General features: G+C 43.7%; 1 protein-coding gene across 1 annotated transcript in view; it reads left to right on the top strand.

Annotated features, from left to right (window-relative positions):
* The first annotated feature begins 1,045 nt into the window (after window positions 1-1,045).
* Window positions 1,046-25,706, top strand: part of fgf11a (fibroblast growth factor 11a) — a 101,569-nt gene continuing 76,908 nt past the window's right edge. Inside the window, exons 1-3 of the mRNA XM_051428729.1 lie at window positions 1,046-1,064; window positions 5,032-5,110; window positions 5,483-6,583. Coding sequence (XP_051284689.1) covers window positions 6,391-6,583 — 193 coding nt within the window. The 5' untranslated portion in view covers window positions 1,046-1,064; window positions 5,032-5,110; window positions 5,483-6,390. The remainder of the gene's footprint in view (window positions 1,065-5,031; window positions 5,111-5,482; window positions 6,584-25,706) is intronic.

Here is a 25,706-nt window from a genome sequence, read left to right as displayed (position 1 = left end):
TATACAATTAGCTTTGGATGCACAATTTAGAAATAAGCCTATTGGCTATGGCTGCAGCTTTAAGTCTCAAAATAGCTGCTTCATACCCATACAAACTGGCTCCCCAAGATTTCCATAAATACATGTATAAATATAAAATAATATTTATACTACGGCATTTCTGAATACTTGATGGTGTTTTATTTATACCCAACTAATCGACATTTTTAATTCAATATTTAAACAATAGTCAGTGTTGCTTTCCATCTTGCATGAATCCACAGTTAACCAAACATTGACTGAGAGACTAGATAATCATTGTCTAGTTTTAATATGATGTGTGTCTGTGAGCAGTGCCATCACGCCCTGTATGCTCTGGAGTGGACTGCTCCCCACAGTATGAACGCATGTTATCTTTATTTGTTTCCCGAGCTGCAGCTTATAAGCGGTGTTGGCCGTTGGCGTTTATCAAAGTTATATTTCACTCTCACTTCAGGCACAAGGTCACAGACACGGAGCGGCCCTGGAAGACACAGACAGACAGACAGACAGACAGAGAGCTGCGCTGCCAGCTGTCAGTAAGTCAGACAGAGCAGAGAGAGAGAGAGAGAGAGAGAGAGAGATATGCACTGTAAGAGTAATGCTAACGATAGCGTGCTAATATGCTAACTCTAGTGATATCCTTAATGTACGCCCATTATGCTAACGTGGAAAATGTTGCGTCTTAAAAACGCTAATTGTGAGCAAGTTATGCTAATGTCAGCATCATGCTTAACCGCTACCATGCTCATTGTCAACTTCCAACATCAGCATCCATACTAACATGACAGTGTTAGCACATTAGCGTGCTATCTGTCAGCTCAAAGCCCAGCTGAGGTTGACAAAGTACATGAGAGGCTGATAAGAGTAAGTTACAGCTTTAGCTTGAGAGTAATGAATGCTGAATGTGAAGTTGGGGATAAACTCTTTTGTTTCAGGTACCAAGATGGCGTCTCTCCTCTGGTCCGGCCACAGCACAAAGTGGCTCAGTGAAGTTTACCATGCAGGGCTGCTAGGTGAACTAGTGGCGAGCCAGGAAGATGCTTGTAAGTCACTTTTTCCTCTTCTACTGGGACATTTAGTCCGCCATGACATTTTGTTCTCAGGACTGTTCATCATTTCAAGAGTGAATATTGAAGAGGGGGGGCAGAATATTTAAGGTGGGGGGTTAGCTGACATGCTAACTGTGAGTTACACAGCTGTAAGTTGGTAAGCTTGTTAGCTCGGCACAATATTGTTGAATAGACACAAAAATATGTACTTTAGACTCCTGTCTCGTAACTGTCTGCTAATGAATCATGTTTTGTAGAGCAGTTTATAGCGAATGCCACAAAAATAAAACACAGCTAATAAGCTATGTTAGCTTCCTTCATTTTGGACTCTCCTTTGCTTTAAGTACACAGAAGCTGAATGTGAAATGAACTCACTAATTGCAGACATGAAGTGGTTAGATGTTTCCTGTAATGGTAAAAATGATTAATTAAGTAATTGTGACCCATTTAGTTTGTTTCTCTATTGGTACTGTATTAACTCAAGTTAAATATAAGTTATGCACAGTCTTTATTTTTAAGGCTGCATGTGTTTTTAGAGTTAATGTAGTGTTAAAGCTCTCTCTAATATACTATTAAAGAACGTGTGAATTGAATTGAACATGCAGACCGAACTGGGCCGGGCTGTCTGGGGGAGGGATGGATGGAGGGATGGATGGAGGGATGGACTGGTGGGAAGGGGAGGGAAAACAATGCTGTGGCCGGTGAGGCCAGGTCATAGTGTCACCTTCAGAGGCATTTGCCGATGGAAACTGACTCGCTCAGAAAACAGAGTCATGTCCAGCCACCCGTGGATGGCATTGGTGCAAGCACACATGTACACAGACACGCACACACACACTCACACGTATGAGCCCAGATGTTGTACAAGTCAAAACAATCACACAGACGCAAACTAACTCAGTGCATATCTTTCCTTCTCTCACCCTCTCTGCCCCTCTTTGTTTGATTGTCTCTCTCTCTCTGTCTCTGTGTCTTGGCCAGTGTTCTTGTCTGTCTCCGTGGCGGCTCTGTTATCCCTCCTGGCACTCTCTGTGCCATGTCTTGGCTCGCCTGTGCAGAGTGATGTCTTCATTGCAATCCACCAGCGTCTGTTTCTTTACACCCCCCCTAAACACAATCTCACCTCCGTACCAGTTTCCATCATCCACTTTCTTATTGAAACTGTGTCCTGTAAGCTGCCAGGGTTTCCCCACAGTCTAGTGGACTTTCGGCCTCAGCGCCGGCCCAGCGTGTGATTGCTGGAGCTGTAGATTGTGCGGTAACTTCCGAATTAGGTGGTTTGGTTTTGTAGAGGGGGGGGGGGGGATGCCCTTGGGTGGGGAGTTGGGGAAAGATGGTGCAGTAAGAGGACAGGACAGGGAGAGGAGAGCAAAAGATAATTACGCTATTTAACAGCTCAGGAAAGTGCAATACGGTAGTGATAGGTGATTGTGTGTGTGTGTGTGAGTGTGTGTGCACGCTTAGGGGAAATCCTGCAGGGTTTTCTCTTCTCGTTCTCTGCTAGGCCAGCAGAAACGGGAGAGGGAGAGACCAGTAGCAGGTCTGCCTACAATCACAGAATCCCACTATCATTTTACATTCGCCTGCTCAGGGGAACGCTGACTGCTCCGGGGGCTGAGGCACTGTTGCTCTGCTGTCATCACAGTTTAATGCAAACTTTGTATCACAAACAGGTGGGCAATCATTCTTTACCTTTTTTTTCCCCCACTGGAACTGCCCTTGGTAATTCTTCCAGCCTAGTGTTGCTAATAGAGTGATTCTCTAAACTAGCAACGTAAGAGAGGAGGATGGCAAAGTGGGATTTTAGCCTGAGATGTCTTGCCTGATAATCAGACTTAATTGCTATTTTGTTTTCATTTATTTAGGCTAACGTTGTGTTAATGCTAGCCGTTTTCGTCATTTAATAATTTTTCTTGCACCTTTTTTTGGAAGATGATGACCCAATACTTAACCCCGCCAGGCAAAGCTCTAGTTGGATTGGCTGAAATTCGGGTGGTCGTGTTTTTAATGTTTTTGTACATACATCTGATTGATTGATGAGAAATCAATGTATAGACCAAAGTCCTATAATTTGTTGGATACATAGTTCATAATAAAGCAGTTATGTGATAAGCATTTACAAAATATTCCATATTTTTTAGCTTAAAAATACCCCATCATCAACATTGGCAAGGCATTAGTCAGTTAAAATCCTTCTTGTACTGACACTGGTGGATGGATGGAAGAGAGATACAAGATTGATACTTTAGGCTTGACGTGATTCGGTGATGTAGTTTCCCCATATCACTACATCTCTGGCTACAGACTGATGGAAATCTTAGCATGCTGCCAGCTTATTACCAGTGTTACTCAGCCCGGGCATTAACAAATCTGCCCTCACAGACCAGAGCTTGAATGGAAGCCAACAGAGAAGTTATAGAGATGTCAGCTGAAGTCAGAGGAAATACCACCTCTCTCAGAAGATTAAATTGCAGGCTAAATTTGATGCTGGTATTGCCTCTTGCAGTCGCTGGCTCAAGCCCCGGTAGTGTTTTACTTGTTTTTATTTTGGCCTTAATTTAGCCAGTGTGGTCTCTTGAGATTGAAATTGTATTTTTTGTACGAGTGCTGCAGAGTCCTGGACAAAATGGCAGCAGAATTACAGTGTGTTACATGAACCAACAGCCAACAAACATCCACTTATTAAGTGTGTGTAGTGCTAGAGGTCCAGTGTGTAACATTTAGGAGGATCTATTGGCAGAAATGGAACAAAATATACAGAGGTACGTTTTCATTAGTGTATAATCACCTAAATTTAATTCATTCAGTCTGATAACGTTTGGAAAGTCTAGAAGAGCTGCACGATTAAATCATTTTAGCCCCATTTAAGTCCGTGGAGTGAAGTCAGCTGCCTCGCCTGGTGGAAGTCTCTGGAAGAATATCTCTCTAATATTCTTTACAGCGGGAAGTGGCTCTTTTTGCTTCATGCGCCACTGAGCAACTTATGTTGGAATGAATGGAGCCTTGCCTCCAACGCTGTATCCAGATCTGGTCATACATCCATGGCAGTTAGGGATCATTACTACTTAAATTCTGTGTGCCAACACTTTTGGTTTTACCTCCAGATAATTGCGGTTCAGATATTCTTACCAAACTATTGTCAACCCGCCTGATCTGACTGCTAGTTTCTCGCTCTGTGACTAGATTGTGTATTGTGCGTTCAGCGTGTGTGATAGTGTGTTTGTGTGACTGACTGCTGCTGTACACTTGTATGGATGATGTGATGGCAGTGACGCAAGGTCTGACTCAGACTGTGTCACGGCATCTATACGTCCTTGTCATAGCTGTGAGCACAGCACTGACAAACTCACTCAGTTTGTCTCTTTAAGCCAACATCACATCGGAGTTGGTTGGGTGGGGCAGAAGAGTGGGAGGGTGAAGCGGGGCGGCGGGGGCACCCCAGCTCTGACCGGGCCCAGCTCAGCCTGGCCTGGTTCGGTAGAAGAGAAGTGATGAAGAGAACAGGGGAGACAGGGGAGGAAAGGACTTTTGAATCGCAGACATCGAAGGAGGGATCAGAGTGACAGAGGGGGGAGGAGAAAAGGGAGGGAGAACCAAGAGCAAAGGGGAGGGTTTAGGGAAATAGATTTGAGAGAGAGCGAGAGAGAAGGAGAGAGGGAGAGAGAGAGAGGGAGGAGGGAGAGACGGAGAGAGTATGTGAAGCACGCTGCCAGCGCTCTCTCGGTAATGCACTGTGAACGGGGACAAGCAAGAGAGCGAGTCTCACACACACACACACACACACACACACATTCACACACGTACATGCTGCCTCTGTCACACACCCTCACACCCGTACACCTTCACACTGTGCCACTCCTTCACACACACACACACACACACAACCCTCACACGTGTGCATTGAGGCTGAGAGGTGCCTTGGTCGGGAGACACACTTTTCCCCCTGTCTCTCACTGTGCAGCTGGACTCAACAGAACCAGACCGGACACTGTCACCCACCAGTGGAGACTCGCATGAGCGGCGGCAACACAGCATCTACCGTAAGGCACGGCTACCTGCCAGCACAAACCCCCTCCCCTATTCCCTTTCACCTCCTCTCCTCTCCTCTCCCTCTCTGTCTCCCTCCATTCATTCATCCCTCGTTCTCCCAGCTGCGAGGCGGCATGCGTGGCTGAAGGACACAGCGCTGCGCTCTGCTGTGGTGTAGCGCGCTGCCGAGAGAGTTGGAGAGCCCGATCCGACAGGGGGGATAGATAGACTCACTGCACTCCCTCCCTCCCTCCCTCTCTCCTCTTTCTCTGTGTCCCTGTCTGTCTCTCTACCCCCGCGCTCTCTCGTTCATGAATGTCACCTCTATCTCTGGGAAATGCTGGATTTATCAAGCCCCTGTCTTTTTCCCCTTCTTCTCTCAGGGTGCGGGTGAACGCAAGGGGTGATGCCAGGAGTGCTTGAAAGACAGCGAGGAAACAAGCCGCACTCCGTCCAGCTGCGTCCATCCACATCCCTTCATCCTCGACCCAGCTTGCGGAGCTGATACCTCAGGTCGGACGGTCCCTACTTCTTCTACTTCTCTGTCATTGTTTCGGGATGGAGAAATTTTACAGGTGAGGGGCAGAAGGAAAAGGAGCTGCAGTGTGCCCCGACACTGTCACTCCTGCTATTGTGGAGAGTTGATATTCGGACGTTTTTCTGTCCCACTGAATCGATTCAGGCTCCTGATCTCCGGGACTGAGCGGGTTAGGAGGACTAAATGTGATTTTTGTGTGGGTTTCATCATGCGGCGAATGGTTCTGTTGCTGAACCCTTTCGGACAGGATTGAGTCAAACTTCCAGGGAGCTCCAGGAGTGGGGTAAGGGTACCCTCGGACTGGGACAGAGGCATTGGGAGACGTCAGCTACGGTGCGTTGGTTTTTGGCTGGATAACAACATGACTTGTCCCAACACAGTGACGTATCAAGGCTTCACCTGAGTCTCACTCTTAACCAGAAAACAAACAACCAGAAGGACATTTAGAGGCTATCGCTCATCAATCCGAAACCTCAACGAGCACCAGTTGTCAGTTTTGGGTGGGCCTTTCAGGGATCCACCCTTATTTCCTCCACCTCCTCCTCTTCCTCCCCTCCTCTCCCTCTTTTTCTTTTCCCTGTTGCTTCGGTCCATCCTCAGAAGCCCCCTCCTCCGCTCCGCACCCCCTCCCTCAGCGGTGCTCCGTCGCCCTGGGTGAGTGGGCAGGGGGGTGGCCCACGGTACCCCCCGACACCTGGGCGCCACCGAGCCGCCAGAGGCTGGTGAGGCGGCGGCAGGGTCAGAGCTGGGAAGATGGCTGCTCTCGCCAGCTCCCTTATTCGCCAGCGCAGGGAGGTCAAGGACCCCCAGGCAAACCGGCAGATCGCCAGCAAGCGCAAGCCCTGCCCAAAGAGCAACAAGTCGCTCTGCCAGAAGCAAATCCTAATATTAATATCGAAGGTTCGACTATGTGGCAGTCGAGGGAGAAAAATGGAGAAAAGACCAGGTGAGTTCCCGCAGGCCTTCCTATTAAAATCTCACCTTCCTTCCTTCCTACACCATGTTCATCTTCTCTTCTTCTTTCCTCCGATTTCTGCCTGTACTGGATAACTGGATTTTGATGGTTGACTTGCCAGACTACAGATTAATCCTCAACTGTAAAGCCTCAATAAAGAACATCCCCAGTCTGTAATTTCTAGTTCAGGACTTAATCTGAATCTGGGAAACATCCCAGCCCATCTTCCTGGTAGCTGTACACAACATGTCCCTGTATTTATGGTAGAACAGGAAATGGACAGAGTAAATTCCAGCTTAATACACACAGATTTGTACCACTGACCAGAGGCATGACCTAGCCCGTGTTGTGACTGTATTGTGACTTTGTTGAGGTGCATGTCAACACATCCAGACACACGCTGGTAATCTGCAAGCACACAACAAACTTGGCTCATACATACGGTGATTTACTATGATATAAAAATGTCACAAGGCGCCTCATTTGCAATTCTGGGGGCCATTACTCTCTCTGTGCTTCCCTCAAGGCAAGTGAAACACAGTGCGGCCTAATTTGTCTTGTGTGTTTTCATGTTAAATGTAATTACAAAATTATTCACTGAAGCTAAATGAGACAGTGACACCTGATTTATGTGACGAGTGTGTCTGTGCTGTATGTGGTGACGGTGTTCGACATTATGAGCCACAGATAAATTGAATTTTTGAGAATAATTCCTCTATATTGATGATATTAATGATTGCAAAATGTCGATGCCTTCCAATAATATGGTTCTTCAGAGGTTATGTGGTTTGGGTGAAACCCTTTGGATCTATTGAGAAATACATTTCTAAATTTAGAAAAGGAAAGTCAGGCAGTAAAAACACACACTCACCAGTGGAGCTGGCCACTCGTACATGAACACAATGTGCTTCTGTAGGCCAGACAAGGTTTGTTTTCATATTAATAGTATAGTTTAATCATTTGCCCTCTATTCAGTGAATGATATAACAGTTGGCTTGATACATACATAGGCATAAAAATCAATAAAAGTCAATATGGAAGGTTTTTTTTGGAGGGGGTTGCTTTGATTTTTCAGAAGTTGTTTTTCTTAAGGTTTCTGGTATTTCCATTTTGCTTTTTATGAAGTTATATATTCTATTTTTATTGTGTGTGTGTGTGTGTGTGTGTGTGTGTGTGTGTGTGTGTGTGTGTGTGTTTGTTTTCTCTCTTTTTTGGAAGTCATGCTGGCATATTTGATTGAAAACTACATCAGCCTATTCCTCTGCTTTCTCATTTTTAAGTTCAACACTGTGACTGTATCGTTTCACAAAGATCTTGGGTCACTTAACACGACAGTATGTGTGTGTGTTCCCTGATTGAGCTTGTCCTCACCTCACCAGTCTGCATTTGTGTGTCCCTATCCCCACGTCTACCTTCCTGCACTTCCACGTATAGTATGTGTGTGTTCTCTCCCAGCCTGTGTGTGTGTGTGTGTGTGTGTGTGTGTGTGTTCTGTGATATTTATTACCTTGGTGTGCCAAGTTCATCATGATAATTACGTGGGGAACCTCTAACGTTGGAAGCAGCATCTGCCATAGAGGCGGCTGCTCTCTATATTGTAATTACGGTTGTAAAATATGTTGGACAGGTCGTGGCAGTGCCAGCTCTTTGGGAAAAGGCCACGCGTGCACCATGCCCATTGTTTAAAAAACATTTCCATCCTAATGGCTCCAGTGCTTCTCACACTCTTATGGATTTATTATGGTAATCGTAGGACAAGGTATGGAGGCTGTGGTTAGAGACGCATTACCAGTTTCACCATTTCAGGTTGTGATTTACAGGGGTCCGCGTTAAGTACCGTGTGTGGCAGTGTGCGTCTTCATCATTCTCTCAAGGAGTCTCTACGTGCATGTACGTGTGTGTTCTGCAAATGGAGGACACTGCTGACCCCTGGCCGTGTGTGTGTGTGTGTGTATAGCTGGTGTATGCTCATCATGTGTGAGTTTCTCCCTCCTCCTCTGAGCTTCAGCCTGAGGCCACAGTTGACCCCTGGCCAGGAATAAACGACTAGAATATTCCTGAGCCGTAGCCTCCACCTCCTCCTCCTCTACCTCCTCCTCTTACTCCTGGCAGGACTTCAGAGTAGCCTGCTTACAGCTTGCGTTCACTTTGCCTCCAACTGGCTTCCATTGTTTCTACTGGCATCATTCGGCCACTATTGGCTTATTCTGCATCCTGTGGCTTATAGTCTCGTGCATTGTCTTGTATTTTGGTTGGTTCCCATTGTTTTCTGATGGCTTCCATTGTCGCGTTGGTTTCCTTTGGCTCTGGTTGCCTTCTCTTGGCTGCTGTTGACTTTTGTCAAGCACAGATTCTCAATTTTCATTTCTCATAAGGTTCTAGGAACTACCTGAGGCTTATAAATAAAGATTCCACCCAGTTTTTACCACAGACAACTGATGACAGTATGCTATATTACAGTTATCAGTATGTGTACAGGCTTATGATTTATAATGCAAGATCAACAGCACATTTGTGCTGTGATACTTCACAGGGGCCGCGTGTCAGTATTATAGATGCAGCCATTAACTATCATCGTTATGTTTGCATTTACTGTAGGTTAAACCTCTAATGACATCTGTGACAATGTGTGCATTTAGGCCCAGAAGTCGGTAATTGTATGCTGCTGTTTCCAGGCAGGCAGAGAAAGACTCAGCAGCGCAGAAGCAATATGATCACCCTCAGGTTGCAGGTTACACAAGGTATGGTGGAAAGTTTCACCAGAAAACCAATAGTGAAATGGCAACTTTCTGGGTCAGTGGTGTAACGTCAGACAGTTGACCTATAACCTGTTCACATACAGTATCTACCATGGCCGTTACATATTACAGTGGACTTATTTGTAAGGGTTCAGTTTTACTTTAAAATCATAATCAGGAGCTACTGTAACCATGGTTGGGAGGGTTACTTTAAAAATGACATCCGATAAAGTCAGTACCCTAATCCAGGTATCACAATATTAAAGTAGTGTAACTGGATTACTTTCCGTTACTTTTTGATTACCTCTACACCAAAGATGTAAATAAAAACGAGAAAAGAAATGTTAATAAGAGGTATTGATGTTAGTGCATTGTATAGGAAAACAGAACAATTTTAATTGAAAGTTGACTTTTAGCATCAAATATGTATCCTCTGCTCAGTGTTTTTTTTTAAAGAAAAACTGATGTATTTTAAAACTGTATTCCTGCTAAATAAATCTCAATTTAATGTAATCTGATTAGGTCTTTTTTTCTATTACTGTAATGGATTACAGTTACCCTTTTTTGTATCCTGATTATGTAACTCAGTTACATGTAATCCATTACTCGCCAAGCCTGACTCTTTACTGCTAACAAATACCAGGTGTGCCTGCTGATACTCAGTTACTCAGTAGGCTAACGCTGCCAACATCATGTACCAATGCCTCTGTCCTTGTGTGGAGTAACTCTACTCTATATATGGTTTAAATAACAGTGGTAGCTTCTTTTCGTTTCCACTGAATGCTATGGGATTTCACCGGTAACTCTTTGCATGCTCTGGCTTCATCTGCAATCCTTTGTAGAAACTGCTCAAATGGGTACGTTTCATCCAGCTGTGCATTTCTAGAAAGGATGAGAAAAGTAAAAAAGAAAGAAAAACTATGTGGTGCAAAAGGCACATTTACAAAGTGAAGATGAAATGCCTTGACTTTGTTTCTTCTGGTGTAGAGAAAACACTCCAGCTGCCACTCCCTGTTACACACCTCCATTCTTGTAGAAATGCTGAAGAATAAAAGAACAAAAACAGCGATGGTGTCAGGAGTGTGTGTAACTTAGTTGGAGTCCAGTTGGGGGCCATTGTTAAATGTCATCCCCCTTGCTAAAAAGCTAAAAATGCCATATTTTAGGTGAGGAGCAACAATGACATTCCCCGATGTATCAAACTTACTGGGGCTCGAGTAATTATGTAATCTTGTCACGTCACTTAACTATATTTGGTTAGAGGAAGTTAATGGAAAAAATAATTAACATTTTAATTAGGTTGGATTTTAGAATATGCTTAATGGAAACCATACTACTGTAAGATAAAGTATCAGTTTGGGTTTGGTTCCCTTCAGGACATGCAGACATCCCCACATATTTCCCCTCAGTATAGTCCCAGTGAAAGCCCAGCGTGTGTCACAGGTTTGTGATTCCCCCCCCCCACCATATAAGGAGTTAAGACTAAAAATGTTCCAGCACACATGCGCCCCACTTTGAAAAATGTGGTCACCTCATATCAAGTCCAGTATGTTGTGACACGTCCCACGCATAAAGTAATGGCACCTCAAATAGGTAGTGCTTCTGTGTGTGTGGAGATGTTATCATGCGTCTAACAGTCTGTGCGTCACTGCATTGTGACTGCTTAGATTCCTTTTGTACTGTTGAAGGCCATTGGAGGCTATAGAGTGGGCTTACCAACTAACAAGTGGACTTTGTTTGTGTGTGTGTGTGTGTGTGTGTGTGTGTGTGTGTGTGTGTGTGTGTGTGTGCGTGTCCTCAAACATTCGCTGTACCTGCTTCAAATTGACGGATGTGGGGGTGGGAGGGGTGACGTGTGTTTGTGTGTCCCGGCCTGACCCACATACCCTCCCCCTCTTACCTTCTCTCTCACACTGTCATCCCGCAACTCTCCCCACTCTGTCACCCCCTCACCTCTACACACACACACACACACACACACACACACACACACACACACACACACACACACACACACACACACACACACACACACACACACACCTTCTAACCCTCACCTAACCCATACTAATGATGCCCCAGCACTACAGCCCACTCAGCTTATAACAAGGTCAGCTTGCCCTGCACAAACACACACACACACACACACACACACACACACACACACACACACACTTTCAAGTGCAGATATACACAAGCACATATCTATAATTACAAACACACACACTTGCATAAATACAAACATAAAAAAAACACACCTACGCACATTCACACAAACTAATCAAGTACACACACACAAACACAAACAAATGGTGAGATTTCATGATAATTTAGGTAGGGAGTATGGGAGAGAGATAATTTCACCCTGGCTTTGTGTGTGTGTGCGACATGTGTGTGTGTGTGAGTGTGGGGCTGATATGATCTAATGAGGATGTTAAGCCGCCTATTGGATATCAAAGTGAAACCAAAATAGCTTGTGTTGTCCTCTGACTGCCTGCTGGAGCTGCTGTGGAAGCCCTCCTCTCTTCTGTTAACAGGATAGAAAAACACTCGGAGTTGTGGCTGCAGCACGGGGGCCAAGTGTTCATCCAGCTACTGCAAATTGGTGTGTGTGTGTGTGTGTGTGTGTGTGTGTGTGTGTGTGTGTGTGTTTGAGTGAGAGAGGCAGAAAATATGTGTGCGTTTGTGTCGAAGACTAACGACAAATGACAGCGTGACAGTAGTCGGTGCACGCACCCCGACCAGACTTTGGCCATTGTGTGTGCGTGCGTGTGTGAGAGGCTCACTGTTGTGCCGTGATTCATCAGGCCACACCAGCTCCTCTCATTAACACACACTGATTTATCAATAATGCGCGGCAGCGTTTGGAGAGCACACATTGACTGGGGCGATTTACTGCCTCATAGACCGGACACTCTGGACGGGCTACACCAGGGAGGACTATATTTCTCTCTCTCTTTCTCTTTCTCTTTGACTTTCTCTCTCTCTCCCTCTTATTATCAGCTTCTTCCCTCTCTCCTCTCAATCCATCCTCCAGCCTCCCTCTCTATCTCACCTCCCTTTCTCCCACAGCCTCGATCGCCCCGTCCCCACCCCCCCACGCCACTCACTTATCTTCTCAAGGACATCTGGATTTCTTATAACTGTCTCTCTCTCTCTCTCTCTCCCTCGTTGTCTGCCTGCCCTCCCCCGCCCCGCCACCCCCACTGTGTCTAATCACCTTGTCTTTGGGCCAGTCAGTTAGTCACCGGATGCCACAATGGCAGAGATACCGTAGGTATTGTGCTGCCATGTTACGTAACCCTGGTTCTATTGTTGATGGATCAGCGTGATGCGTGTCTTATGTATGGAGCTCTAATTAGTCAGCCTCAGAGTTTGTTTGTTCACTATTGTTCTGTATTGACGGCGTAGGTTTGGTTAGGGAGACGCAATGAAGTCTATGTGAATGTAAATTATATACATTTGTTCATCTGGCAAATAACACATTAAGTGACTTCTGTCAGGTGAAACTCACAGGAACCAATAGCTGACAGCATAACCAATACATAAAAGAACATTGATTAAAGACAATTAACATTAACCCAAAGGAACTTTTCCTTGGGGTTTTCACTAATCTTTCTGGCTTTTTAGGGGTCAAGGGTCAACCACTAGAATGCAAGTTGTTTACAAAAGCATCATAACTAATCAATAACAGAGGCGATTATTCAGTGCACTCTGTACAGCCTCTGTGTCTCTATCTGTAGAGACCCTTCCCTCTGCCTGTATTTTCTTATTCTGCTGTGTGTAAGACGATTCTGGGCGTCAACCTTCGGCTGCGCACAGGGTCTGATTCTCCAGCACTGACACAGCACTAAAACGAAGTGTGGTCTATGAATGTACTGAGCTTTAGACTGTGTGTCTGTTTGACAGAGGGCAGGCTGAGCTACACCCAGCAGACAGTGAAACTCCGGCAGTGAGCACCTTCTGCAGGGATTGTACGGAGGTGTGGGGGTACTTTAGAATGTAACGATCAGAAAATAACTCTCTCTTTTATTTCTCAGATTCACTGCTTTGTTCTCGGGAACCCCGCTCCCTCACTCCCAGTCACTGTCTACCTTGTTCTACCATCGCTGCAGCAACAGAAAAATCCTGCATAGTATCCCCTTCAAATAGAATGGGACACAAACTTTGATGGTCACATGTTGATTGGATTACCATAATAACGCACACACAGTTACAAGTAAGCATGAATGCTCATTTTGATCATAAAGACCAGAGCTATTAATATGTTGACCGTTAGATGGACTGATCAGATTGTGCGCAAACCTCACTTCAACAGTAGGTGGGGCTTTGGCGTTCTGCTGGGGCTGAAAGGGAACAAAAATGAAATGCTTTGTAAATTGCTGTGTTATTAACACACTAACACACTACTGACAGCTGCTGCTAAAGCCCCTGACTAATTCTGGCCAAATTTCATGCCAGATTGATTGTCGTTTGATGCTCAGTTTGCGGGGGTTGGTGACGCCTGATTAATCGCCTGAACGACCAATGATCTGGTTGTCAGACGATCGGATGGATGTCCGGCATGTCAAATTTTGTCGGCCATCTTGCAGTTTGAGCAGTTTAATGTGGTCCATTCGTCCATGTGGCTACTGTCCTGTCTGTACAGACACTGTAGAGAGTTTGTTTTAATATTACTGAAGTAATATTTTACATGTTGCGACCACTGTTGTGACGAGACTGTGCATCTGCATCTTCCAGCCAACTGTCGCTCCATATTTAAGCATCAAGGCTAAAAAACAGGGACTGAAATTACGCACGCTGACTCCACGCCACTTACAGCTCCTATTTACATCACTCAAAGCATGATGAGGACCCTGGTGAAAAATGGAAAAACATATTCATCCTAAATACAAAGGAGTGAAGCAATACATTAAGGATCTGTCCTATCAATTCATTTTTTGACAGAACGAAGGCTCTGAATGCCTCATCAGTATGGCTTTCATATCCTCGGAACACTGACACTCATATATACATATATAGTACCTCACACGCCAACTGCTAGCCAAGGAATAATGTAGTAACTGTACCGTAAGCCTGCAGATAAAAGGAGTGAAACCCAAGCAGAATCTGCCCAGACTTCAAAGAGTTAAAAGATGCTCAGCGCAGTGAAGATGCAGCGATGAACAGCTGTACAGTAAAACACAGTAAATTAACCTGCTACAAGCCAGTGGGCATTTAAAATTGCTTCATTACATCGCTGTTTCCGAAAGGATGCTTGTGAAAAGTTTTTCATAATATTCTCACTGTTGAGATCCCCCAGCCTACACATAAAGATGTCTCCCATTGCATCATGTTACACCTCTGCTCTGCTCCCACTCTGACCCCACACTGCCCCTTTAGTGTCAACTGTTCTGTAGCGTCCGCACATAACAAATGGCAGGCATAGATTTGATCAAATAACTCCTTTGAGAGGATTTTTTGGACAAAATGGAGACAATATTACCTCCCGATGGAAATCATCTTTGTCACATGCAGCCCCAAGAAGTACTTCAATATTTCTGAAATGTGCAGGCTCTTCCATCTTTTGCTCATTAGCTACAGACTACTGACCGCTCCCCATTGATCACCTAAAGGAAATATTGCCACGTGCGTTGCAGCGTGCATTACACTGTTGTTTTGTAACAGGTTCCGCCCTCTTTCTCTGCCAGTGCGGCAGATGTTGTGTATGAAGCGGTGCCCGGAATAAATGATTTGGAGATGCTAACATTTGGCCTGTGTGATGATCAATGTGGGCTCTCAGTGCCGCCCCTCCCAACCAATTGATTTATGGAGCCGACCACCATTTGTTTTTGCTGCGGAGCTTTTTTGGATGGGCATCAATCATCATTATCAGACAAAGTAGAATATTTCTGGTGCATGGTGCATGGTGTGTGTGTGTGTGTGTGTGTGTGTGTGTGTGTGTGTTCCTGTTGTATTCAGTGCGAGCTAAAAGTTTGCTTGTCTCTTCTCTACAAAATAAGTGTGTGGACTGTGTTTGTGAGTGTTGCTGAGGATACGTTGGGTTGTTGTTGATGTTGTTGGGTTTATGAAGGCTGCAGTGCCCTGGCAGGAATGAGGTGAGCTGCTTGGACTCGGAGTACGGCACATTCTTGGCACGGCGTGGCACAGCACGGCACTGAGAACACCAAAGTGTAATGAGAGCAGGGCAGTGAGGCCGAAGGGTTTCAGATCTGGAAACGTCGCTCTTCAAATGACCTCCAGCTGAGATTGTGAAGCGCACACACACACACACACACACACACACACACACACACACACACACACACACACTCTCCCCTACGGTGAAGCACGACTGCATGCATGCAAACATGCTTGCATTTATCTCCACCGGCACTCAACATCTTATTTTGCATCAGACAATTTCACCTCCGCTGGGATTCACCGTCTTGAAAGCCCAGCTAACAAATGACCGGTGAGCGTCGAGTCAGCATCTTGTGCCCCCCCTCACCACGACCGACCCAACCTTGCTTTTCCTCAATGTCAAAAATCCCCACAGAAACAGCGCACTGCCCCTTTAATCAATGCCTATAGTTAAAACGCAATATTAACATGCTGAGGACAGTAAAGGCAGCATTAGCATTTTATATGCAATCAATTTGCTGCATGGTTTGTGTGCAGAGCTGAAAGGGACGTGTGTCACATGGAGATGCCAGTTTAGGCATACAGGAGACACACACACACACACACACACACACAGAAAGGCAACATATAAGTGCAGTCCATTTACCTTACCATTTACACACACACAATCAGAGACACAACTCTGGGAAAACACAGCATGAAAGCCTTCTTAGCTAGATCCCGAACAAGACATAAAGGCACACAAAGGCACAGAGACATCCACAATGACACTACACACACACACACACACACACACACACGCGTCCTGGTCATGCATGGATAGTCTGATCTCTCAACTCAACCACAGTGTCCCTGACCGAAGTGACACTGTCTAAAAGAAAACTCATTAAATCATATGACATTTTTATCCTCCTCTGTGTGAGTGAGTGAGTGTGTGTGTGTGTGTTTACATCTCGCTCTCTCTCACACACACACACATACACCTCAAACACTTCAAACCTGCTGTCCAGTGATGTGCGAGAATAAACCTGGCCTTACGGGGAAAAGTCTGCATGTGCATGCTTTCCTGCTTGCGCCTGTATCTGATTACGTGTTAATTTACTTTGATCACAGAGGCCATGGCACCCCAGGGTGGTGTAGGATTTACTGACAGGTGCTGTGGACCAACAGATCAGCACACACCATGGCCTCAGTCTGTTACTGACGCTAGCCAAAAGATGAATATTACTTTACTTCTAATTCAGAGGGGATAGAGAAGACAAAGTAAGGTAGTTATTCGACTGAGTTCGGAGTCTCTAGTGGCCTGCAGCATGTGGAGTAACTGAAGATCAGTGGCTTCCGGCTGCTGTTAAACTGGATGGTTTGTTAGTTTTAATGAGTCTCAACCTTCCAGACTTATTTAGGGGATCACTGAAACACACATTGTATTTTCGTTACAGAGGAATTGAGCGGGACTGGCTAGTCAGTTGTCCTTTTTGAGCTAATTGTGCTTTTATTAAAAATCTACAACTGTAGCTAACACTTTAAAGGGCTGTTTCACCCAAATTACAAAGAAATATGTTTTCTGAGGGACTATTTCTTGCAAAGGTTCTATGTAAAAAGGGAATAACCTTTCCAAGTGACTTCTGTGGATTATCCAGAGAATCCAGAGATTGCTTCTTGAAAGACACTTAGTTGATTTAAAACAAAAGACGGTATTTGTTAATGACTTGTGCATCAGAAATGATATCCCACTCACCTCAATTGTATTGGGGTGGAGAAATATTAGTGAAAAATATTTCAAAACTTCAAACCAAATCCAATCCTCTTGGCTGGATACATAAGAAAAAGGTTAGTTTTAAATTTGATACTAAATAATTTGGGTGAACTGCCCCTTTAAATTAAAATGCATGTCCTTACATTTGAGATAAAGTAAAGTATAGAAACTGACCAGTACCAATCCTTTCAACATATATTAAGCAATGTGCTAAATTACTTCCTGGGAACATATCACTCTTTTCCTGGGCATTTCTCAACAGGAAGTTTGATTTTCAAAAACATAACTGTGGATAGTAAAAAAAATAAAATAGTCCTATCAATTATCAAATACAGGAATGTTCATTCCAGTATTTAACCCTAATCAACTTATGCCATCTTCATTTTTTTCCACTGTGATGTATTTAAAACGTACTTTTTAACCCATTTCCTTTATCCGTCTGTCTCTCGTCTTTATCATCACCTCTCTACCATTCACTCCTCCTCCTGTCTCTCCTCCACTTGTCCTCCTCTCCCTCTTACATACATGTGGAACACTTAAACATGCATGCTGCATTTACTGTACTTAAAGTGCTGTCCCCAAGTCAGAACACGAATAACACTGAATAATGTAACCTGCGTGTTTCTATAGACAGACAGCAGGGGTGAGTGTTTTCACCATATAGAGATAATTCCATATTCAGCTGCTGTATAGACGTCAAACAGATGAAACAGTTACAGGCGTTCACGTAATGCACGAATGCAAACACTGCTGTACTGTTTTGGAGAGAAATGTGGAGAAATGTGAAATCACACAGACAGGCATGCGGCTTGCATTTGCAGTTGTTCACACTGACTGTTCACACACACACACACACACACACACACATGCACACACAGCAATGATAAAAGGGGACACGGTGCACACAGAGCTGTGATCTATATTGTATCAACCCCCTCTGGGCACGATGTGTGCTTTCAAAAGCACATGTGTAGATGTTGACTCGGGACCTACAGCACATACATACATGTGTTCTTTGTGTAAGAATTTGGCATCTGTTTGCCCCCTTTGAAATATATAAAAAAAAACACTGTTAATTCCCAAGTGTGTGTGTGTGTGTGTGTGTGTGTGTGTGCGTGGGGCACCTTGCTGATTGCAGCACCCTGTCTACCTGTGTGTCACTCCCCTGTGGTACACAAGCACAGGTGCGTGACGCGTCCTTCACTTTAATGTGCCATCAATCTGTAAAGCTGGAGACGAGCCAGAGCGCAACCTCTCCAGCCCCCTGCACGCTCACACACACACACACACACACACACACACACACACATACATACACATACACAAACACATAGAAACACACAGCCGCACACAATTGTATAGTACATGTACTCTATAGAAACGTCTACTGTACTCTCATAAGATATTTTGCGTGCAGATGAGAGGAGAACTTCCTGTAAAACTGGGCCTTTACCTCCGCCATTAAATTATCCATCATGCAATTATATTCGCACTCTGCAGAGAGGGAGGGAGAGAAAGATAGAGCCAGACAGAGATAGAAAGCACTCTTAGCCGTTCATTAATTCTAGCATTAAGTCTTAACATCTAATTAGACAAGTAAACACAATGTAATGCTGAGTTTTCAATGCTGTTCAACCTGTTTAATACGTTTGCACAAACCAAGTGATTATATCATAACACAATAACACAATTAACATCAAGATAAAGTTACATTTCATTTAATTGAAATTGGTTAAATAATTTATGATAAGTCTTAATTATTTAGGCTCTTATCATAAAAATAAGAATGAAATGAAGATTTTTGTTTTAAGATAAAATCCTTAAGGCCTGAGTCCTGGTTGATTTTAGGTCTTTATTCTTTCACCTCTATAGTTTTGTCAGTAACTTCTTCAACTAATCAATAAAAACAAGTTTTTGTACTGAACTGACGGCCATTAAAAGTTGCAGAAATTACGATAGACACGTTTTTGTATGTTTATTTTGAGGGTCAAGACCACATTCAAGGATCTCTTTAATAATAGTAATGATACTTTCTTCTTGCGTTTTATTGTTAAAGAATTTTCAAATCCTTTTATTTGTGTCTGTTTTTCAGTAAAACACAATAAAGCACAGTTCAATGCAATCTTAGAAAAAAGTGTTTGCGTCTTCAACTGTCAACTCCTACTGAAATGTATCAGTGGTAACAATGTATTTCACAGAATGTATTGTTCAAACAGTCAGTCGTGGTCAGCTGGCAGTATATACTGCATGCTAGCAGTTCGGTAGCGGTTGTGTTAGCGACGTTCGTAGATCACAGCGGTTCCCCGGGGGTCTCCCATCTGTTTACAGAGCAAACCGCAGGGTGACAGGATTTTTTGTGTCATGTTGTTTTCATAAAGGAGACAGTCAGCAGTGTATTTCGATATGACACCAGCTGTTGTCTTCCATATTACATGAAATGCATGCGTGCAGTGGCTGTTGTGCATGGATATACAATTGGATCCTGCCACTACCAATGAAAACTACCATACACTATATAGATACATAGAGGAGGATATCTGTGTGTAGAGAACTGAAGAGTGACAGTACATTGAAATAGCAGCTGTATGGGGTTTAATATTTTGAAAATCTTAAGGTTTTTAACGTAAAGTGTAACTTGTAGGGATACATTTAAGATAATTGTTTTCATGGATTCATATTGGTAGTTATACTGTATGTATTTATTTGTCTCTTTCTGCACAGCAGCTGACAGATGTTGAGAGAGAGTGGGGCGTCTCACTATATCCTACTTATCCTCAAGATCAAAGTCCTGTAGGTTGGCTGGGAGTCAGTGAAAATAATTTTCATCCATTTATGTCAAATTAGGAAACTCGTGGTTTCATGCTGGATATGTGACTCACACCGGCACAAGGCAGCTAAAGGGCAGAGGAGGGACAGAAGGAGGGGAGCACTGGCTTGAAATCTTTGCAAGTTGAGACGTTGTAAGCCCCTTAAGGCCATCGGGCCATGAAGGACAGCCATTCGCAGATATTTATCATCATTATTTTTGAACCATTTCAGACTTAGTAGACGTTTTGAAGTGGTAAGTGACGGGATGGAGCGACGGTCGAGTGCTGACATTCGCAAAGGTCACAAGACAGATTCAAACCCACGATGCTGTCTAACCATGATGACTCATATCTACAGAACATCTACTGCTCTCTCCCCCATGCATAAATGGATACATTAACATATGTATTCATGTTCATGTGTGTTTCATGTAATCCATTTAAGGACATGCAGAGATGGAGGGCAGAAGCAATAAATCCTTCTAATGAAACCAGATGATATAACTTATTCAACTCAGTTTCTATCACAAATTCATGTCACACTCTTCAATCAAGGCTCATCATTTCAACATGCTTTACCACAGAAGATCTGATTCTAACCTTAATACGCTGCTGACATCAGAATTTAAATGTACATACTGTATAATGCAGCATATTTGAGTGAAACCCATTATTTTATATAGAAGCATCACAGGATTAGTTATTTATTTTTCAATATCCAAAGTCTTTAGCGTATACATTTATGAATCGAGTATGTATTTGGCACGCAGATCCTTGCTCGAAGATGGAAGTAGGCAGATAATGATGACAGAGAAGTATAGCTGCTCAGTAGCTGAAATTGGATGTGACAGAGAACAAGCTGGATTCAGAGAGCTGAATCCCAATTAGACAGGTTTATCACAGATTCATATTCGCTGTAACTGTAAAGCGTTTGATTTGTGGGATTCTCTTGTACGTTCTCGTCTCGGCTCGCGATCCTCCTGCGAGCTGCCTGCCCCCAGTCCAACTTCAAGTCCCCAAGCTAAACTCCTCCGCCTGTTCGCTTCCAGCAGGATGGACTCAGCCTCAGCTCCACGGACTTCGTGGCAGGACGCCATCTTAGTACCCCGACACTGACAGAGAGAGGGAGAGAGAGATGTATTTAATCTATTGCTTGCATCCACCGGCCGGTATGCATGTTTAAATTGCTTTCGGGAAGGCTTCCTTCACTATTTTTGCCTGATCTAATTTCGTCGTCATCAAGTAAAGGCTGTATTAGTGTCACACAACATTAGACCATAACATTGGAGACAGCAGTTTGTTTCACAAATCAAGTGTCACCATAACAAAGTACTTTTCTTAGGCCAAACCTGGGTCTTTCTCTAAACCTGACAGATTTGAAATGACGCCAGTCAGGTCAGAAAATGCCTCCTCAGTGTGGATGAGACTGAAGCTGTACAGGTTGTAAGTCAACATACAGAGTAACCTGAAGTTGTCTTAAAGCAGAGTCGGATGTTTCTCTACCACTGTGACCACACAAAAACAATACATGCTGCCATAAGATACAGTTTTTAGTCAAGTCAATGTAAATTCATTTATATTTCTCACACACTATCAGCAAAGCAGCAGTCCTTTTGTGAGGAAAGTTCAGCACCATTTGCCATTTCCATTCAGCCCTTTGAGACATTGTGATTTACATAAAAAACACATCCACCGAAGCCCATTTACACAAATATTTGCCATTTTCCTTAGTTACCACAAGAAAAATAAGCGTGAAAAAAGAAAGCGCTGATTTTATTAAAAGAAGTGTGTGTATGTAAATAATTCATCTGGCACTTTTTTTTTTAAAGAAGTGTGTAGTGAAGTGAAGCACCCACTCCCCTCTCTCTCTCTGGGACTAAAAGTGAATTGGAGATGGTGTGATTAGAGCAGACAGACTGAAGTCTGACCTCTAGCTAGAGGTAACCAGGAAAAAGGAAGAGGAGGAGGAGGAGGAGGAGGATGGAGATATAAAGAGAGATACAAGTGAGATGCCACAAGTCAGGAGGTTTAGGGAAGAGAAAGACAAATAATATTATATCATGCTAGATTGTTTTTAAAGGCATCTTACATTACTGCAATGAGATGGTTGATGGCAAGATCTCCTATTTTATCCCGTTTAGCACATGTTTTGAGATATAGTTTTGAGCATCACTTCACAGAGCGTGAATTGGACAGCTTGGAGTATTCTAGCGGTCAGATGAAAGTCTATTTTGGTTGCAGCTTGCCATGTCTGGATTTTGCAGGTGTCTCTACTACAAAGTGGGAGCCTGTGGAGGGTATTGACTTTTTGTCAGCTCTCGTTGAACAACAGAGTTTTTGGAGGGTTTTAACTTTAAACCGCTGTGATATCAGGACATCTGTATTTGGGTTTGGGTAAACAAAAGCACAACCAGCAGGAGAGCGTGTGTATTTACCAAAACAGTCCCGAGAATGTTCGGCCCCAGTGTTCATGTTTGTACATACTGTACCGTACCTCACACACTCACACTTACACACGGTCAAAAGGGACGGCTTGCTCTATTTTATAAAAAAATGACTGCCATTATCCATCTGTGTCAGGTTGCAGCAAGGCATCATGGGTACATACGTATTGCTGAAAGGCTGCTGTGATTATTCAGAAATCAAATGCGAGCGGAAAAACTGTGGTGGCCGCCATCAATTAGCAAACAGTTTTACAAGTTGAAACAAGTGTATTTGGTTTGTGATTAAGAAATTGAATAGGACAGATATTCATGGGGGAATTGAAAGGAGAAAAGAAAAAGAAAAGACTCCCAGAGTGTTTTTAATTCATTACACTATTAGATTTTTAAAAAAAGGCTACAAGGACTGATACAGCTCTGCGGGAGCTGATGAGTCAGGAGCGAGGCTAGAGAAGAAAGGGAGGTAAGGAGGTAAGGAAGGAGGGCGCATAAAGATATATCTTGGAGAGCCAGAGAGAGATGGACAGATAGGGAAGAGGAAGCAAGAACTAAAAGCAGCTCCAAAATGGCGAGGAAGAGATGGTGGTGATAGAGAGATGGAAGGATAAAGAGGAGAGGAGGCAGGTGGGTGGAAGCAAGGAGGGAGGTAAGAGGGTCGGGAGCAGCGGGGAGATACGGGCTGATAGAGAGGGAATGAAGGGGGAAAGGAATAGAAAGATGGGGGGAGATAATTGAAAAAAAAAAAAAACCAGGGAAAGTTAAAGAGCGATGGAGGGAAGGAGCGAAAGATGAAGCTACCAGCAGTGCTCAGTTATATCAAGTAAGAGGGGATGAGGCAGGGGAGGGAGGGAGTCAAAGGAAAGAATGAAAGAAGCTGAAGTCAATTCATGATTCTCATAGGAGCCTTCATCAGATAATTTAGTCTGAAAAATGCCAGTAATTCGGTGTGTGTGTGTGTGTGTGTGTGTGTGTGTGTGTGAGAGAGAGAGAGAGAGAGAGAGAGAGAGAGTGAGTAGGTGTGTGTGTGTGAGAGAGAAGTGCTGGGTAGGGGAGACACACATATAATATAAGTTATTTATATAAAGTGTGTGAGATCGGTTTTATGTAAATATGTACATACTGTGTGTGAGCATTGGTGTGTGTGTGTGTGTTCGGTGTGTGTGTAGCTAAGCTGAGACTGGAGTCTGGGGGCAGTGCCGGTGCTTTAGAAGAAGATAAGCAGACATAATTAAGAGGCCATTAATAAATTTGTTAATGAGCACTCCATGTAACGAGGGAGTGGGGGGGGGATCATGTGTAACTGTGTGTGCTCGTAGTATGTGTGTGCGTGTGTGTGTGTGTGTGTGTGAGGCGGAGAGGGGAGGCACAGTCTAGTGTCTGCGTGTCTCTCATATTCCATATCAGGCGTATCTGCTGGCTGAGATAAGTTATCATTATGAGATATGTCCCGCCTGTGACACATACACACTGTCATCTCCGCTCCATTTGCATAAAGAGGGCTTTTAGCGATGCCCTTGTACCCTCAATGACAGTATCTCTGCATTAGGCGATGCACGCGCGCACACAAACACACGCACACACAAGGACACACTCACGTACTCAGACAGACATGCTCACACATAGACACTTGTGCTTTAATTGCTTTACATAGTCAGGTTTTAATGAAATGATTCACTTTATTACAAGACACAGAAAGCTCTAAATGTGCAATTAAACCTAAATTATTTAAGAAATAATAATAGTCATTTTAAATAAAAAAATTTCCCCACAACCCATTATAGCAAATCTATGCAAAATCACATAAAAAGGACCAATTCGATCGAGCAGTCATTGTTTGCATTCCTACAGTTAAACTTTCCTTCATAACAAGGAAATAATCATCAACTTAAAGGTCCAGTGGGTAGGATTTAGTAGCTTCCAGTGGTGAATGGCTGCACAACTCCAGAAAAACGTGAAAGGGGCCAGTGTGTCCATTCTGGGCTACTGTAGAAACATGGCGGTTCAACATGGTGGACTCTGTAGAAGAGGACCCGCTCCCTCTATAGATAAACAGTAACAAAAACACAATAATTCCTTTTTTCTGGTGATTATACACTAATGAACACATACCTAGCTTGTGAAAAATACGGTTGCAATTTCAATGTGTCAGATAATAATTGATTAATGTTTAAATAACCATAAGTATCGAATCAGACTTGATATCCCAATATTAAAGGAATCTGGACAGGGAAAAACATGATTGGGACATTAGTAATAATAATGTTTCAGACAACAATGCTGGGAAATAAAGTTGAAAATGACAGAGAATGAACATATTGAGGTAAAAGTGATACAAATATCCCAAGTGTCATTTGTGAAAAATGTCATAGCTAATATATTCACACTGGCAAGTAAAAAAAATCAAACTCTGCTCCTTTAATTTCCATTTAGTAGTCCCCCAGCTAGAATTAGCATGACTAATAGGCTTAGAGCTCGCATATGGACTTGAGGAAATAAATGTTTATATCTTACAGACCGCTGTTCTTACAAAAAATGAGGACTGTTCACCAGTGCCTGCAAGCTGGATTTTAATAAGCTGTGTCACACAGACTGAAGCCACCTTAAAGTATACCTATTATACTGCAGTATAAGCTGGGCGTAACTTATACATATAGAGTACTCCTCCGCCCACTACATGTCAAGGTAAAGTGAACACTCGAGCCTTAGACACAGCAGCTTCAAATATTAACCGGCTCTCTCTCTCACACACTCTCACACACACACACACACACACACACACCCCGAGGGCTGTGTTACGTGAGGCTTTCAGCTGAAGTATAAATGTAAGATTAATGTCAGTCAGGGAGCTGGGGAGTGCTTATGTCAGAGAGGGATGTGACATAGGAAGTTGAAGCGTGTGTGCAGATCACAGTTTACATTAGAACACGTGTGAAGTTCAGTAAGTGAAGAACAGTGTCCGTCGTTTGCGTGCAGCGGGTCACTCGGGGCGGTAAAGACGCAACAATGAGAGTTTGCTGCTGTGAATTTATTCTCCCTCCACGGAAAGTGATTGATCCTAACTACGTTACTGGACTTGAGGCACATGCCAGGATGAAGTAGAACTCGTTCTTCTTCGTCCTCTGCTGCTCAGACAGCAGCTACTTTGAATCATAGTGTTTTAAAAAGAAAATTACCATCCGCTTTTGTGGATTGAAATGCCCGGAGCTCGTTGCAGAAGCGGACACATTAGACCAAAAACTTGCTGTGGAA

Source organism: Dicentrarchus labrax, unplaced genomic scaffold (assembly GCF_905237075.1).
Source record: "Dicentrarchus labrax unplaced genomic scaffold, dlabrax2021, whole genome shotgun sequence".
In the NCBI taxonomy this organism is placed as follows: domain Eukaryota; kingdom Metazoa; phylum Chordata; class Actinopteri; family Moronidae; genus Dicentrarchus; species Dicentrarchus labrax.
The sequence above is the reverse complement of the archived record's forward strand: the minus strand, read 5'-3'. Positions and strand labels throughout refer to the sequence as shown.